General features: G+C 41.4%; 1 protein-coding gene across 1 annotated transcript; it reads left to right on the top strand.

The window, feature by feature from the left end:
• Positions 1 to 751: 751 nt before the first annotated feature.
• On the top strand, positions 752 to 3,396 carry LOC120525071 (zona pellucida sperm-binding protein 3-like). Its single transcript, XM_039747048.1, has 9 exons — positions 752 to 1,152; positions 1,685 to 1,803; positions 2,000 to 2,103; positions 2,211 to 2,385; positions 2,463 to 2,583; positions 2,661 to 2,752; positions 2,820 to 2,935; positions 3,010 to 3,126; positions 3,281 to 3,396. The coding sequence occupies exons 1-9, from the start codon at positions 793 to 795 to the stop codon at positions 3,379 to 3,381; spliced, it is 1,305 nt and encodes a 434-aa protein (XP_039602982.1). The 5' UTR covers positions 752 to 792; the 3' UTR covers positions 3,382 to 3,396.
• The last annotated feature ends 9,316 nt before the right edge of the window (positions 3,397 to 12,712 follow it).

Raw genomic sequence — 12,712 nt, forward strand, 5'->3', positions numbered from 1 at the left:
TTCTGCCAGATCTGACAGAAATCAGATGACGTTACTTGTAATACACAATAACACACCAGCTGTGGGAAACCTCATTAAAGCTTAATTTGAGGAACGTCCATGCTTTGCACTGAACTGAGCCATTCGACTGTACTATAAAGTTCACGAGGATCTTAATATTTACCTTATGGGACGCCACTCTATTTTTCTTTAATGTTCTACTCAGCAATCAGAAGTACCCAGGTTCACAATTATGTCTTTGGTGATCAGTTGTTACTTTTATTATAAAAGAAGGGAGATTGTATTTTATAGGCTTGGGAACACTTTGGAAAAACAATAAAAATAGAACTTTAATTTAAATCATTTGTATGTTTGCTTTTCATTATTTAATTGCCACTTATGCATGCATATTGGTCCACTTTGGAAATCTGAAGCTTGCTACAATTAACGCTTTTACTTTTTAAACCTCTAACGTTAATAACGCACACCACCTCAAGATGTCATTTTATAAGTCGTTTACTTTTTGATACAGAATAGAGATCCATAATAGAAAGCAAATGATAGTTACTTAATAATAAACATACACGGAAAAGAAGTTGTGAGGAAAGCCAAGGAATAAAACCACACCCCTCCTCCAGATGACTTGCACTCGCCTGACTCCTTCGCCAGTTTCCCGCTCATCAGCTCTCTTTCCTACAGTTGCGCGCACACGTGCTTTTGATGAGCGCAGCTGCGGCTTATTACCTGATGGTATAAAACGACCGGGGTTCGCTTTTGAAATTATAGCACTTTGATGTTTTAGTGGTTTTCATCATGGGGAGCAAGGCTATACACCAGTTGCTGTTAGCTTTTGGGCTGCTTAATTTGTATTTCTATCATGTCTCTGCTGCTTTCGGATCCAAGAAATTTGTGCATCCTTCGAAAGCACATAAGGCTGTAGTTATACAGAGTGAGGGCTGGGCACAGCAAAGAGCGGGGTCTGCTCAAACCGTGTCGGCGCAGTGTACAGAGACGGAGGTAATCGTGAGTATCCGTCCTGATCTGTTTGGTATTAGGCATCCTGTCCAGCCGTCCGACTTGACATTAGGAGGGTGTGGAGTGACCAGTCAAGTGTCCGCGCCTCCTACCTTCGTGATCGAAGCACCGCTGCAGGGATGCAACAGTAGCGTTACGGTAAGCATTTGGATTAATAATGTAACGATGCCAAACTTAGGTTAGCATTTAATATGCAGCTCTCCGTGTTTAAAAGAAAGCTGTCAAAATGGTTCATTTCGCATTAACGAATTTAAAGCGTCTTTGCATGAAATGCTGGTTTCATTTTTCTAAATTAGATTAATCCCCAAAGGGAAATTCATATTACTCCAAGGTTAGTGATTTGCTTAAATTCCTATTATGAGGACCTGCCTCAACCTGAGGAATTTTTCCATTTCCTAATCGAAATCTTTCTTCCAGGCATTCTGGGTGTTTGGCCTGTGATGCCAAATGAAATTTACAAGGGGGAATCGCCATGATCAATCTCTGTAGGTGGGGACTGGGCTCTCTCAAATAACCAGGTGTCTGTTTTCAGTTGCAGAATGAACTGCTCTCTGTTAAGGAGCAATTAACCCAGTGGCCTGGGTGGATCTTGGAAGCACTCTACTGCAAAATGCCTGTAATGATAAACCCAGATTAACTACGTTAGTTGACCTGCTTGTTGCTTTTCTAGGTGCTTACTGATGAAATAGTGTACAACTTCACCCTTGAGTACAAACCCTCTTCAATTCCTGGTATTCCCATTATGCGAACCAACCCAGCTGTAGTGCAGATTGAATGCCATTATCCCAGGTGAGATGTTTAAATAACCTGGTGAAGTTCCATTTCACAACATTCCTTTGTACCAAGATTCCAGCAAGCAGGTCCGAATTTAAAGCCCTTAAGGTGTCTGCATTCATACTAGAGCCAGATAATAATGCCTAAGCCATTTTATGACCACTTAAAAAGAAGCAGGTCTGCTTTAACCATCTGCTTGCCTCCCTACTAGGAATCACAATGTTAGCAGTAATGCTCTAAATCCTACTTGGGTCCCCTATACCTCCACTGAATCTGCTGAAAATATTCTGGGATTCTCTCTGGATATAATGAACAGTAAGACTGTTGTATTGAAATTTTCTAGTTTTTTGTTTTTATGTATGGCTACCTTGACAGAATGGACTAAATGGAACACGAGGACTAAGGTAATGCTATCTCCACAGGTGACTGGAGTGGTCCAAGTTCCTCCAACACATTCTACCTAGGTGACCTCATTAACCTTCAAGCATCGGTAGACAACACTAACCATGTGACTCTGCGAATCTTTGTGGACAACTGTGTGGCTTCTCCTGCTTCAGATGGTTCTGCCCCAACATACACATTCATTGGAAACCATGGGTAAGGATTTTAAACCTGCTACTTTATGGACCCTTGCTTCATTGAAGCACATGATCCTCTTGTAAATCTGTTTACAGGTGCTTTACTGATGGCCAACTGACCAACTCCAGTTCCCAGTTCATAACTCCCAGGGTTGATTCATCTACCCTTCAATTTGAACTTGATGCCTTCAGGTTCTATGATGTGACTGCAAGCTCAGTAAGTCTAAATGTTGCAGAGGTGATAATGTGGGATCTGTTGAAGGGGCAAAAAAATGAATGTATGTGTGCTTTCAGATTTTCATTACCTGTAATTTGACGGTGACACTGGCTTCTCAGGGTACTGACTCCTTGAACAAGGCTTGCTCTTACATACCTGGAGTGAGCAAGTAAGTTTTATCCTGTAGGATTGGTCTAGTGGCATTCTGGGTTCTGACAGACCTGCTTTTTCTAAAGGTGGACCTCTGTAGATGGCGATGACTTGGCATGTAGCTGCTGTGATGCAAACTGTGTTGCTGATCTCCCTGGAAGGAAGAAGGCAGAGAAGCGTAAACAAAGACCAAGAAGGAATGGTAGGTGTCTACTGGAACTAGTCAATAGAGTCAATTGTGGAATTGGAAAAACTCAATGCTATCTCCATCTGTAGCTCTAACCATCCCTGCTGAATGGGAGAAGACCCTTGTTGTAGGCCCCCTTTTTCTGAAAAATAAACCCAGGTCTGTGGTGTCTGAACATCTTGCAGCTGCAGAAAAGCAACAATCTGGTGAGGTCTTGTAAATGACAAAGCAATGTTGGGCTGTTCTTGGTTTGCAAGCTCCTTCTTGGTTGTGAAAAAATGTAGTCTAACTGCATTTAGCACCTAAAACTATACAAACCTACAATTGTCAGTGTTGCTCATAGCCCTTTTCTTTTTACAGGTTCCTCTGTTCTGGTGCTTGGGTCAGTGTTGGGTGGACTAGCTCTTGCTGCTTCTACTTTCCTTGGTTTCTTTTTGTACCGCAAACAAATTTCTAATTAAATGAGCTGGAATAATTTTGTGGTTGTAAATGGATTTTTCATGTGCATGAGCTTTGGTGGAATGGTTTAGTTGATGCTTCTATCTTAAGCTCCAGAACAAAGTGATATTCTATAATGCAAGGCTCAAGTTGTAGCTTTTCTTAGGTTTTCAGACACCATTTGTGGGGTTGGGGGTTTTTCTTCCAAATCACTAAAATGACCTTCACCTTGTCTTAACTGAAAAGTTCCTGCATAGCCTACTTCCATGGCTTGCTTTTTGTTTCTTCATGTAGTTTCTCAAAGAATCATGTGGTAAATGCATGGATCCTACCTAGGGAAGCCCAGGATTCCCAGGAATGAAACTGCTGAAATTCCCAGGGAAACCGGGAAGTGTGTGGGTTTTTTTTTTTTTTTTTTTAAAAATCGATCAAGAAATTGCAGTTTATAGTTGAAAACTTGGCATGGTTTTTTGGCCCACAGTCTAGTGTGTTGCATATTGATTCAGTCAACCAGCAGCAGTCTCCTGGCTCCAACTAAGACCGAGTACAGTGGACTGGGAGGTGTCTGCACTCGGCAGCTCATGAATGCTGGGACAGGGCAGACTTTCTGCCAGACCACGGCTTTGAACAGCAACTTGAAATTGCAATGTGTCGGTCTGTTGCATCTGCATTCTGTGCCAAGAAACTTGACATCACAGAATGACAAACTTGATGCATCAGTAAAAGCTGAAATGACGGTGTGTTCAGAGCAATGGCAAGTGCGGGTGTTTAGAACAAGTATCTGATCAGGTGGATTGCGCTTTTTTAAAAAAAAAAAATTTATACTATAGCCTCCCTATGGCATTTGCCACTTGATTGACTGACCTACAGGGAAGCCAGTCAGATCTCCTTTCCTTCTAATACACTGGTCATCCCACATGCACCCATACAATCGGATTGTGATTCAGACTATGAATGTAATTGCACTGATCTACATGCTGTCAAAGGAACCACATGCTGTGGTGCAACGTAAAGGGTGAAACATGGGTTGTGAACTTTTTTTGACAAACTGTTGTATATTTTAATGTAGGTAGATCATTTCTTTTTCTCTCTCGATAAGGCACCAGCTTACATGTAGTCAGCACCATCTACTTAACTGACTTAAGTCTCACTTTGCACAAACTGCTTTGAGTGCCTTGCTTTTGGGATTCTGTCTGGTTAACTTGAAACTTGCTGCTTTTAGGGAGAAGTAGAGGTAAAGATGCAGCTTGAACTCTACTTGCTGTGGTTACCTTAAGACTACTTATAACTGATGCACTTTGGTCGCTGCCATTGTACAAGTACTGTTTGTGTGTGGGTGTTTTTGTCCGTGGTGTGAAGTCTGACTTCCATGTTCAATGACTTCTGCACACTCCTGAATGTTTTGTACAAGGCTCCATATCACAGGTATGGCCTTTGGTCAAGTATTCAAAATAGTCCTGTAAGTCTTCAAACACTGCTGGTTTCTGTGTAGTACTTGCCTAATATGCATATTAATGAGAAATGAATGAAAATAAAGTCCATTTGGATGAAGTCCCCAAGCCATTGGAGAATAGTTTAAACAGCAGTAGACTTAACAAACTCTCCAGGATGGTTACATGAGAAATCTGGCATATGCAGCAACATTGGTCAGTGTTTGGCTCTTCAGTTGACCATTTTAATGGCTTCCCCCTTGAAAGGGGGTCCTAATACATATCCATTAGCAAGAGGGAACAACTGAGGCCAGCTACTCTTTATGGCTCTACGGGCGTGAATGGTTAACAGTGAAGTACACATGCAATTGGGCAGCCATGGGATACACACCTGTCCTGAAGAGATTAATGAAAATAAAGGCTTTAGATGTTTGGCAGAGTTAACAAGCATGTTAAGGAGAAGTGTTTGGCAGACAAATTAGTCTTGGCTTTTGAAAGAATGGAAAATCACTGATCCATGGATCAAACAACTCCCTACCTTAAGCTCTATGGAAGTTACCAAGAATCAACCCCTCTTGAGTAAAGTTGAGTAGAAAAGTGCATGGCAATGTATTGAGAGTGAATTGACAGAAGTCTCAAACCTGCAAATGATTCTGGGTTTTCTTTAGATCTAGATGCTAATCCAGCTACTGCTTGGTAAGCTGTTTTAGAATTCAGGTTTAAAGAGTATTTTTGTTTGTGGACAATATTTGGGGGGTTATAGTTTTTAGTTTGACCAAATAAGGTTGATTCACTACTTTAACTCTAAGATAAAGCTAGCTAATGTTATGATTTCTTACGGTGCATAACTTTCCATTTTATGTGCAGTAGCACATAGCTTGGGCAAAAACAAACTAAAGTGCAAAAAAATTAAATGAATGTAACCACTCCTATTTTAAAAGAACAAAGCAGTGTAATGGAACGAAAATGGTGCATTTACTGAAGATTTTAAAGTGTGTAAAATTATACATTTATAAAACAGTAAGTGACAAAGAAAAATAAGGCTGTTTAAAATTAAGTGCTTGGAATGACCACTCAATAGATTAAATTGTCAAACATCACAGAGTGCATGAAGTGAATGTGAAAAATTAAAATCTAACATGAAATTAACCGAAAGTGAAAATCACAGAATTTGACAATGGAAATGGCATGCAACCTCTGCAGGTAAAGGAGCCCATTTCCTCACAACATGCTGTTCCTGGAGTTTACCCATGACCTGCCTTGCCAAAGATGTGTGAACAAAGGCACAGTGAAGGATATTAAGAAAACCTAATCAGTCTTTAGAAATGGTGACTAGTACCCAAGATGACAATTGCTGTTTTCCACTCCTTCAAGAGTTGTGTCCATCATAGCACTGAAGTGATGGTGAAATGGAGATGAAAGTCATTGGGACCACTTGAATCACTGCTTCCTCACTCACAGGTCCAACATGCTCAGTTGAAATCTCAGGCCAGGAATTGCATAAAATTTTATTCTTTTGTTGCCTATTCTAGGTAATGGGTAATAAACATGATGTTTAGACATCTAGTAGAGCCAGTTGACTTAGTGTGAGACCTGTACCTGGCTGCTGTCTATATTGATTTTTGCATGATGGCCTGTATAATCATTTCTACAGTGAAGCTGTTTACTTCAATCTGCCTGCTAGATTTATCAGAACCTCTCACAGAAAACCAAAGTGGTTATTTACTGTGAATCTGTTTCCTGACCCATATCAGAACCTCCCAGTATTGCAATTTCATGCCATCTTCAATACATGCATGATACTTTTGATACATCGTTTTGGGAGGGCCAAACACAAAGCAATAATATGCAGGTGAATGGGACAGCACTTATCTCTGACATATTTGCTGAAAGGCAGAGACAACACAGCATTAGGATGTGCAATTAAAGGAGTGGCTAGGTAAAAAGCCTCGAGGATATAAGGAGACAGTGAAACCATTATGTCCATGAGAGAGTAATTAAACAATGGAAAGCACATCCTGTATAAACATTAGGCCTTATTAATTATCTTCCCTCTGTTATCCCGGGGGGGCCTTTTTCCTCATTATTCGGAAAGAACACAGACAGAATGAGGATCTCCACATTAGGAAATTTTTTCATTTAGTTTGAGCTGGGAAATTGAAATGCATATAGATGCAACAGAACCATTTTAAATTAATAATCTGGGATTGAATGGATATGGTAGTACTAGGAATTACAGAATTAGTTTACAGCTTAAGAAAGGAAGAAATACAGAGGTACTTAAAAGACCTAAACTTTGAGCAGTGTCATTCATTATAAGAACAAAAAAGGCAATTAAATGTATATGATGACACAGGTCCTGAAACACCCCTTGTGCATTTTAACATAAATATGGCTCACCCGAGGTTATCAAAGAGATAATAGCAGAAGGGCGATGACATAGCAAATGATGTTATTCATATTTTATGTTTTCAGACATTCAAAGTAAGTGGTCTCACATCTCTTGACCTCTGATGTCACTTCCTAAGTCAAAAGCTACCCAGAAAAAACATCCACTCTTTGGCATTTCTGATTTTTTAGTAAGCTTTGCTAAGACTGTTTATGTCTATAACTTTAATATTAAATCAGGTCAGGTTGGGGAGCATGTGCTGGTACACAGTGTGTTGCCCCACCAACCACACAATAAAGCAGCTCAGGATCCTGGTTGGCAACCTCCTAGGCAGACCCACAGTCCAGTCACACCTTCCCAGAAAAGATCATCTATCTGCCAAAGCCAGGTGTTACCTAGGGATCCCCTTGGCCTGGTCCTCGATAATGAGGATCCTGTGAGATGGAGCACCCTCAGGGAATCGCACCACATAGCAGTAGTGCCTACGTGAGCAATCACTCATTCGACACAAAGTCAAACCAAAGGTACCCAAGGATTTTCTGAAGAGACACAGTACCAAAGGAGTCCAGTCTTCATCTCAGGTCACTGGATAGCGCCCATGTCTTGCAGCCATATAGCAAAACAGGAAGCACCAGAACTCTAGAGACTTGGACTTTTGCCTTTGGCAGAGATATCAGGAGTGCCACACACCCCTTTCCAGTGACCTCATGAACCCCCATGCTTTCCCAATCCATCTACTGACTTCATAGAAAGAGTTACCAGAGACATGAATGTTGCTGATGAGGTAAGTAAACCTCTTGATGAGGTCAAAATTCTTTCTGCTGACCGACACACTGCTGATGGCTGGACCCAATAAGTAATTAAGGGCCTGGATCTTGGTTTTTATCCAAGACACTTGCCAGCCCAGATGCTCAGACTCCTCCCTCAGTCTCTCGAGAGCCCTGATCAGAGTTTCCATTGGATCAGTGAAGATCACAGCATCATTGTTAGAGACAAGAATCTTTCTTCCCCAACCAATGTTCCACAGCCTCTGGACCCCACGCCATAGTCCTTGCAAGCATTGAACAGACTAGGAGCAAGAACACGCCCTTGATAAACCCCAGAATCAAATGAGGAAAATGCAGAGATTCTGGCTCCACTCTGCACAGCACTCTTAGTACCAGTGTACAGGCCAGCCATGATATCCACCAACTTTGGGGGTAATTCAGCAAAGTCTCAGGATGTCCCAAAGGGCAGCTCAATGAACAAGTCAATCACTTTAAGAAAATTCAAATTTGCACTCCATGAGAACCCTTTTTGCCAAGATTCAGTCGATGGTAGACTTCATAGGAGTAAAAGCAGACCTATCCAGTCACTGATAGGTGAGCAAGTGATAATGGATCCTATTGAGGATGACCCTAGCAAATACCTTACCCAGCATTAAGAGCAGTGTTATCCCCCTGTAGTTGTCGCAATCCAGGTGATCACCCTTCTCTTTCCAGATAGGGACAGCAAGTCCCATTTTCTAGTCAGCTGGGATGATGCCAGTCTCCCAAATGGAAGCAATGATTGCTTGCAATGCCAGCTGCACCATCTTACCATCAGCCTGGAGAAGTTCATCCTGGATAGCACAGATTCCTGCAGCCTTCCCTACCCTCAATTGAGTCACCACCTGTGCATTCTCAGTGAGATTGGGTGGTTCACAGCTAATTGGAGGATTAGCCTCAAAAAGTATGGACCCAGAGATGTCCAGTGCCCCATCCAGAGGATCAGCTTTAAACAGCTGCTCAAAGTAGCTAGCCCAGCGAGTCACAACTGCAGCATCATCAGTAAGGACTGTTCCATCACCCATCCTGAAAACAATTCTCCAAGGAACAGATTCAGATGTCCCTTTTGCTTCAGTTCCTCTGTAAGGAATGGTCACAAGACCATTGATGGTGTGTCACTTGCTCACAGTTTCCTCTAACAGAGCCCTCCGAGCCCTCAGGGTTGTCCTTCTCAGTTCCTGGTACAGACTGGATAATATTCAGGGTGTCCTGTGAGATGAAACACCTCCTTCTGGGAACACTGGCAAAACCAATACAACCCTCTGTAACCTTCAGGCTCTTGCAATGGAAGGTTTCACATCACATTAGGAATGGCAGTCACACCTAAGTCTGCAAGTTCCTCATACAAACTGTGTGCAAACTCATTCGAAACAGCCTGATCTTGGAGTCTGGCCAGGTCCAGCCTCATGTTCCTAGTTGGTGAGAGCCTACTGGACCTAAGCTGAATCTTCAGAGTAGCAACAACAAGTCTGTGGTCAGAATTCACAAACTGGTCACTTCTGTAGACCCTGCAATTCTGTAGGAGACTCCAGCATCTGCCCATGAGAATGTAATCGATCTCCTTCACTGTACCACCAGTATTGGACTACCAGGTTCAATGATGTGGCTCAGGGTGTTGGAACCAGACTCCAGCAGTCCTCAGCCCCTGACCTTTTGCAAAGTCAAGGACCATGGAGCCACTTTCATCATGGTCACCAGACACATTGGGACAGACACAATCCTCATATCCAGCATTGTCAGTGCCAGTGGTCGCATTGAAGTCACCCATGACCAGAGGAGTGTCACTTTACGGGCACTCACTAAGCAAAGTTGAGAATAAAATATCTTCTTCACCGAGACATCACTCACTGTGATTAGAGCATACACTGAAACAACAGAGTTTCATAATACACTCATTGAAAGCAGTGACATCGGATACCATAGGAAGGAGCCGATCCACTACAGCAACAGCTACTCCCCAAGTATGACAGCCATAAGAGCGACTAAACCAATGAAACATGTACCCACTTACAGAAATCTGGCCAGTCACATGTCTATGCACCTCAGAAAGTGCTGCCACTGAAATGCAGAGTTTACAAAGATCCTCCAATAGCAGAGGAAAATGATCATCATGTTGGAGAGGCAAGACGTTCCATGCACCTACTTGGATGGGCCACATCACATTGGAACTGGAGTACTGCCGTGAGGTGGGTGACACCTCAGCACCACACCAGTTCTGATCCCCAACAAGCCTGACCCCATTGGATCTCCAAAGGTTTCGACTCTTACGGGGATGAGGCTCCCAAGGGATTTCCCCCAACCCCTTCACAATGAGAGCAGCCTTCCTTAGGGTGACTGCAGCAGAGCTACTCCTGCAGAGAGCAGAAAAAAGTACTGTCTGCCATTTCAGAGCTGCATGAAGTTTTTGTGGTGGCTGTAGTTTTCCCTGCAAGCTGGAGGATCACTTGCAGGGAGGATACAGTTTAATTTCATACCCAGAATAAGGACTTTGACATCTATTTTACTTTATTTTTTAAAAATATTTACTTTTGTTTAGCATTATTATAAATGAACAAATACCACATTGCTTTTATATTTTCTATATTTTGTCTTTAATCGAGAGTTACTGAAATAATAAGAGAGCACCTAGTTTGGGGAATCTCTCTGTATTCGTGCCAGCAGGTTTTATCAAGGCTATTGAGGTAACTTCTCAATAATTTGAACAACTGCGGTAAACATAAGACATAGTGGGTTAGTAAGTGGAATATAGCCAAAAAAATGTCATTTTTATGTGTGTCGCGAGGGCATCCACTTACTGTATTTGTTACTGCTGTTGTTAGTCAGTACCTATGTAGAGAATCCTATGTGGATTATTGCAGAGTGACTGGCAATTGGCACCACTCAAGACTTTGTTTGGCTATGTATATGTGTGCATCTAGATGGAGATTCGATGAACATAATAAATGTTCCTGGTAAGCCTCAAAAGCTTCACGATAATGCAGCAATCCTATTGGGTGTTCCTTAAAGTTGCCTTTTTGTGACTCTAAAAGCTAGCACTAACAAATACTAAGGCATATCCTTCATTATGTACCTCATGTTATCTCTGTCTATTAAGCATAAAACAGCAAAGGGGATGGATTTGTCTTTTTAGTAGGGTTTCAATTTTTAAATAACATGTCCCACAGAGTATATGCCCTCTGTCACAGGATAAACCTTTGAAAATATCTAAGGTGCTTATTGACAAATAGTGACTTAAAGATGACTTCAAGACAATGTACTTGAAAAGTTTATAGGATATCCAAATATTTTTACCATTGTGACATATTCAAAAATAGATAATTAATTTCATACCAGTTGTCACTTCTAAACTACTGCTAACAAATGGACTCTCAATTTACCCTACGCATACATACAAATAATACATAAAATCTCTTGGACATTACCAAATTGGTATTAGCTGATGATGCAGCATTGGTCTTGAACAATACAGGGGACTTCCAATAACTGATGAATCAGTATTTCCATGCCTGCAGGGAGTTTGGGCTAACTATCAGCATCAAGAAAACGAATGTCTTGAGTCAGAATATCCCAACACCACCATCAATCAGCATTGACAATGTAGTGCTTGAAGTGATCGACAATTTCACTTACCTGGGCTCTACGATTACTGACAATTTGTCACTTGACAAAAGAATTAACAAGCAAATAACTATGGCTGCTGGCATGATGGCTAAATTAAGCAATATGGTGTGGGATAACATCCATCTGACCTCAAATAACGAATGTAGGTGTACTGGGCATGTATTCTTAGTACCCTGTTGTATGAGTGAATCCTGGACAACCAGTTTTCATCTTTGCTGCTTAAGATTAATCCTCTTGATCACATGGAGTGACAAAATAACAAATGTCAAAGTGTTGAAGCGGGCTGGCTTCCTGAGCATTCATCTTCTCCTCTGTCAGAGTTGACTGTGATGGCCAGGGCATGTGCAATAAACGAAAGTCAGCCACATACCAAATGATACTATGTATGGTGAGCTGACCATCAGACACCATATGTGTGTATGTGTGTCTCTTCCTGTCTTGAGAGAGAAAAGGGCAAACTGGTTCTGACCAGGATATCAAATGAAGAGGAAGGCCCAGATGGACAACTGTTTTGTCTTGGTAGAGAAATATATTAATCTACTTTCCCCTTTTGTATTATTAATATGTAGCCTTTGTCAGAATGCCTCACATCTCACAGACTTATCACTGTTTATAAGGTATTATAGTATATAACTTCTCCCCACCTTCCCTTCTACATCTATAACCTCAGGCAATTAGGTGCAGTAAAAGACAAGCAATAGTTAAGTTACAATTTAAACAATGTATTATTGATAATATTCATAAATAATAACAATATGCAAAGTACATTTGAATATTGCAACCATACAGCCCGATAAACGGTGATGTGTAGTTTCAGGCAGCACACAGACTTGTTAGTTACTTAAAATTTCTCTAGTTAAGGCATCATTTGTTGTCAGCTTTCTTCAGAACAGGCCACATGCCTGTCTCAAAATGGCTGCCAAGCTGTGCTCTTCATTGTATTGTCCTTTTCAGTTCATGGTGTGAGATGGTCATTCATCAGTTTGGTAAGAGAGAGAGAGTAAGGGATTGAAAAAAATTATAGGTTTTCTGTCCAAACCCTAGAGCCAATAGAACATCATGGTACTTAAAGGCTTCTGATACAAGCCAGTTCCAAACAGCCATACTT

Source organism: Polypterus senegalus, chromosome 3, assembly GCF_016835505.1.
Source record: "Polypterus senegalus isolate Bchr_013 chromosome 3, ASM1683550v1, whole genome shotgun sequence".
Taxonomy (NCBI): domain Eukaryota; kingdom Metazoa; phylum Chordata; class Cladistia; order Polypteriformes; family Polypteridae; genus Polypterus; species Polypterus senegalus.

Coding starts and splice junctions, on each gene's coding strand:
- LOC120525071 (XM_039747048.1), top strand. CDS start 793: ATGGGGAGCAAGGCTATACACCAGTTGCTGTTAGCTTTTGGGCTGCTT. Junction 2,104..2,210: donor CTCTCTGGATATAATGAACA/GTAAGACTGTTG, acceptor CTATCTCCACAG/GTGACTGGAGTGGTCCAAGT. Junction 3,127..3,280: donor TGCAGAAAAGCAACAATCTG/GTGAGGTCTTGT, acceptor TTCTTTTTACAG/GTTCCTCTGTTCTGGTGCTT.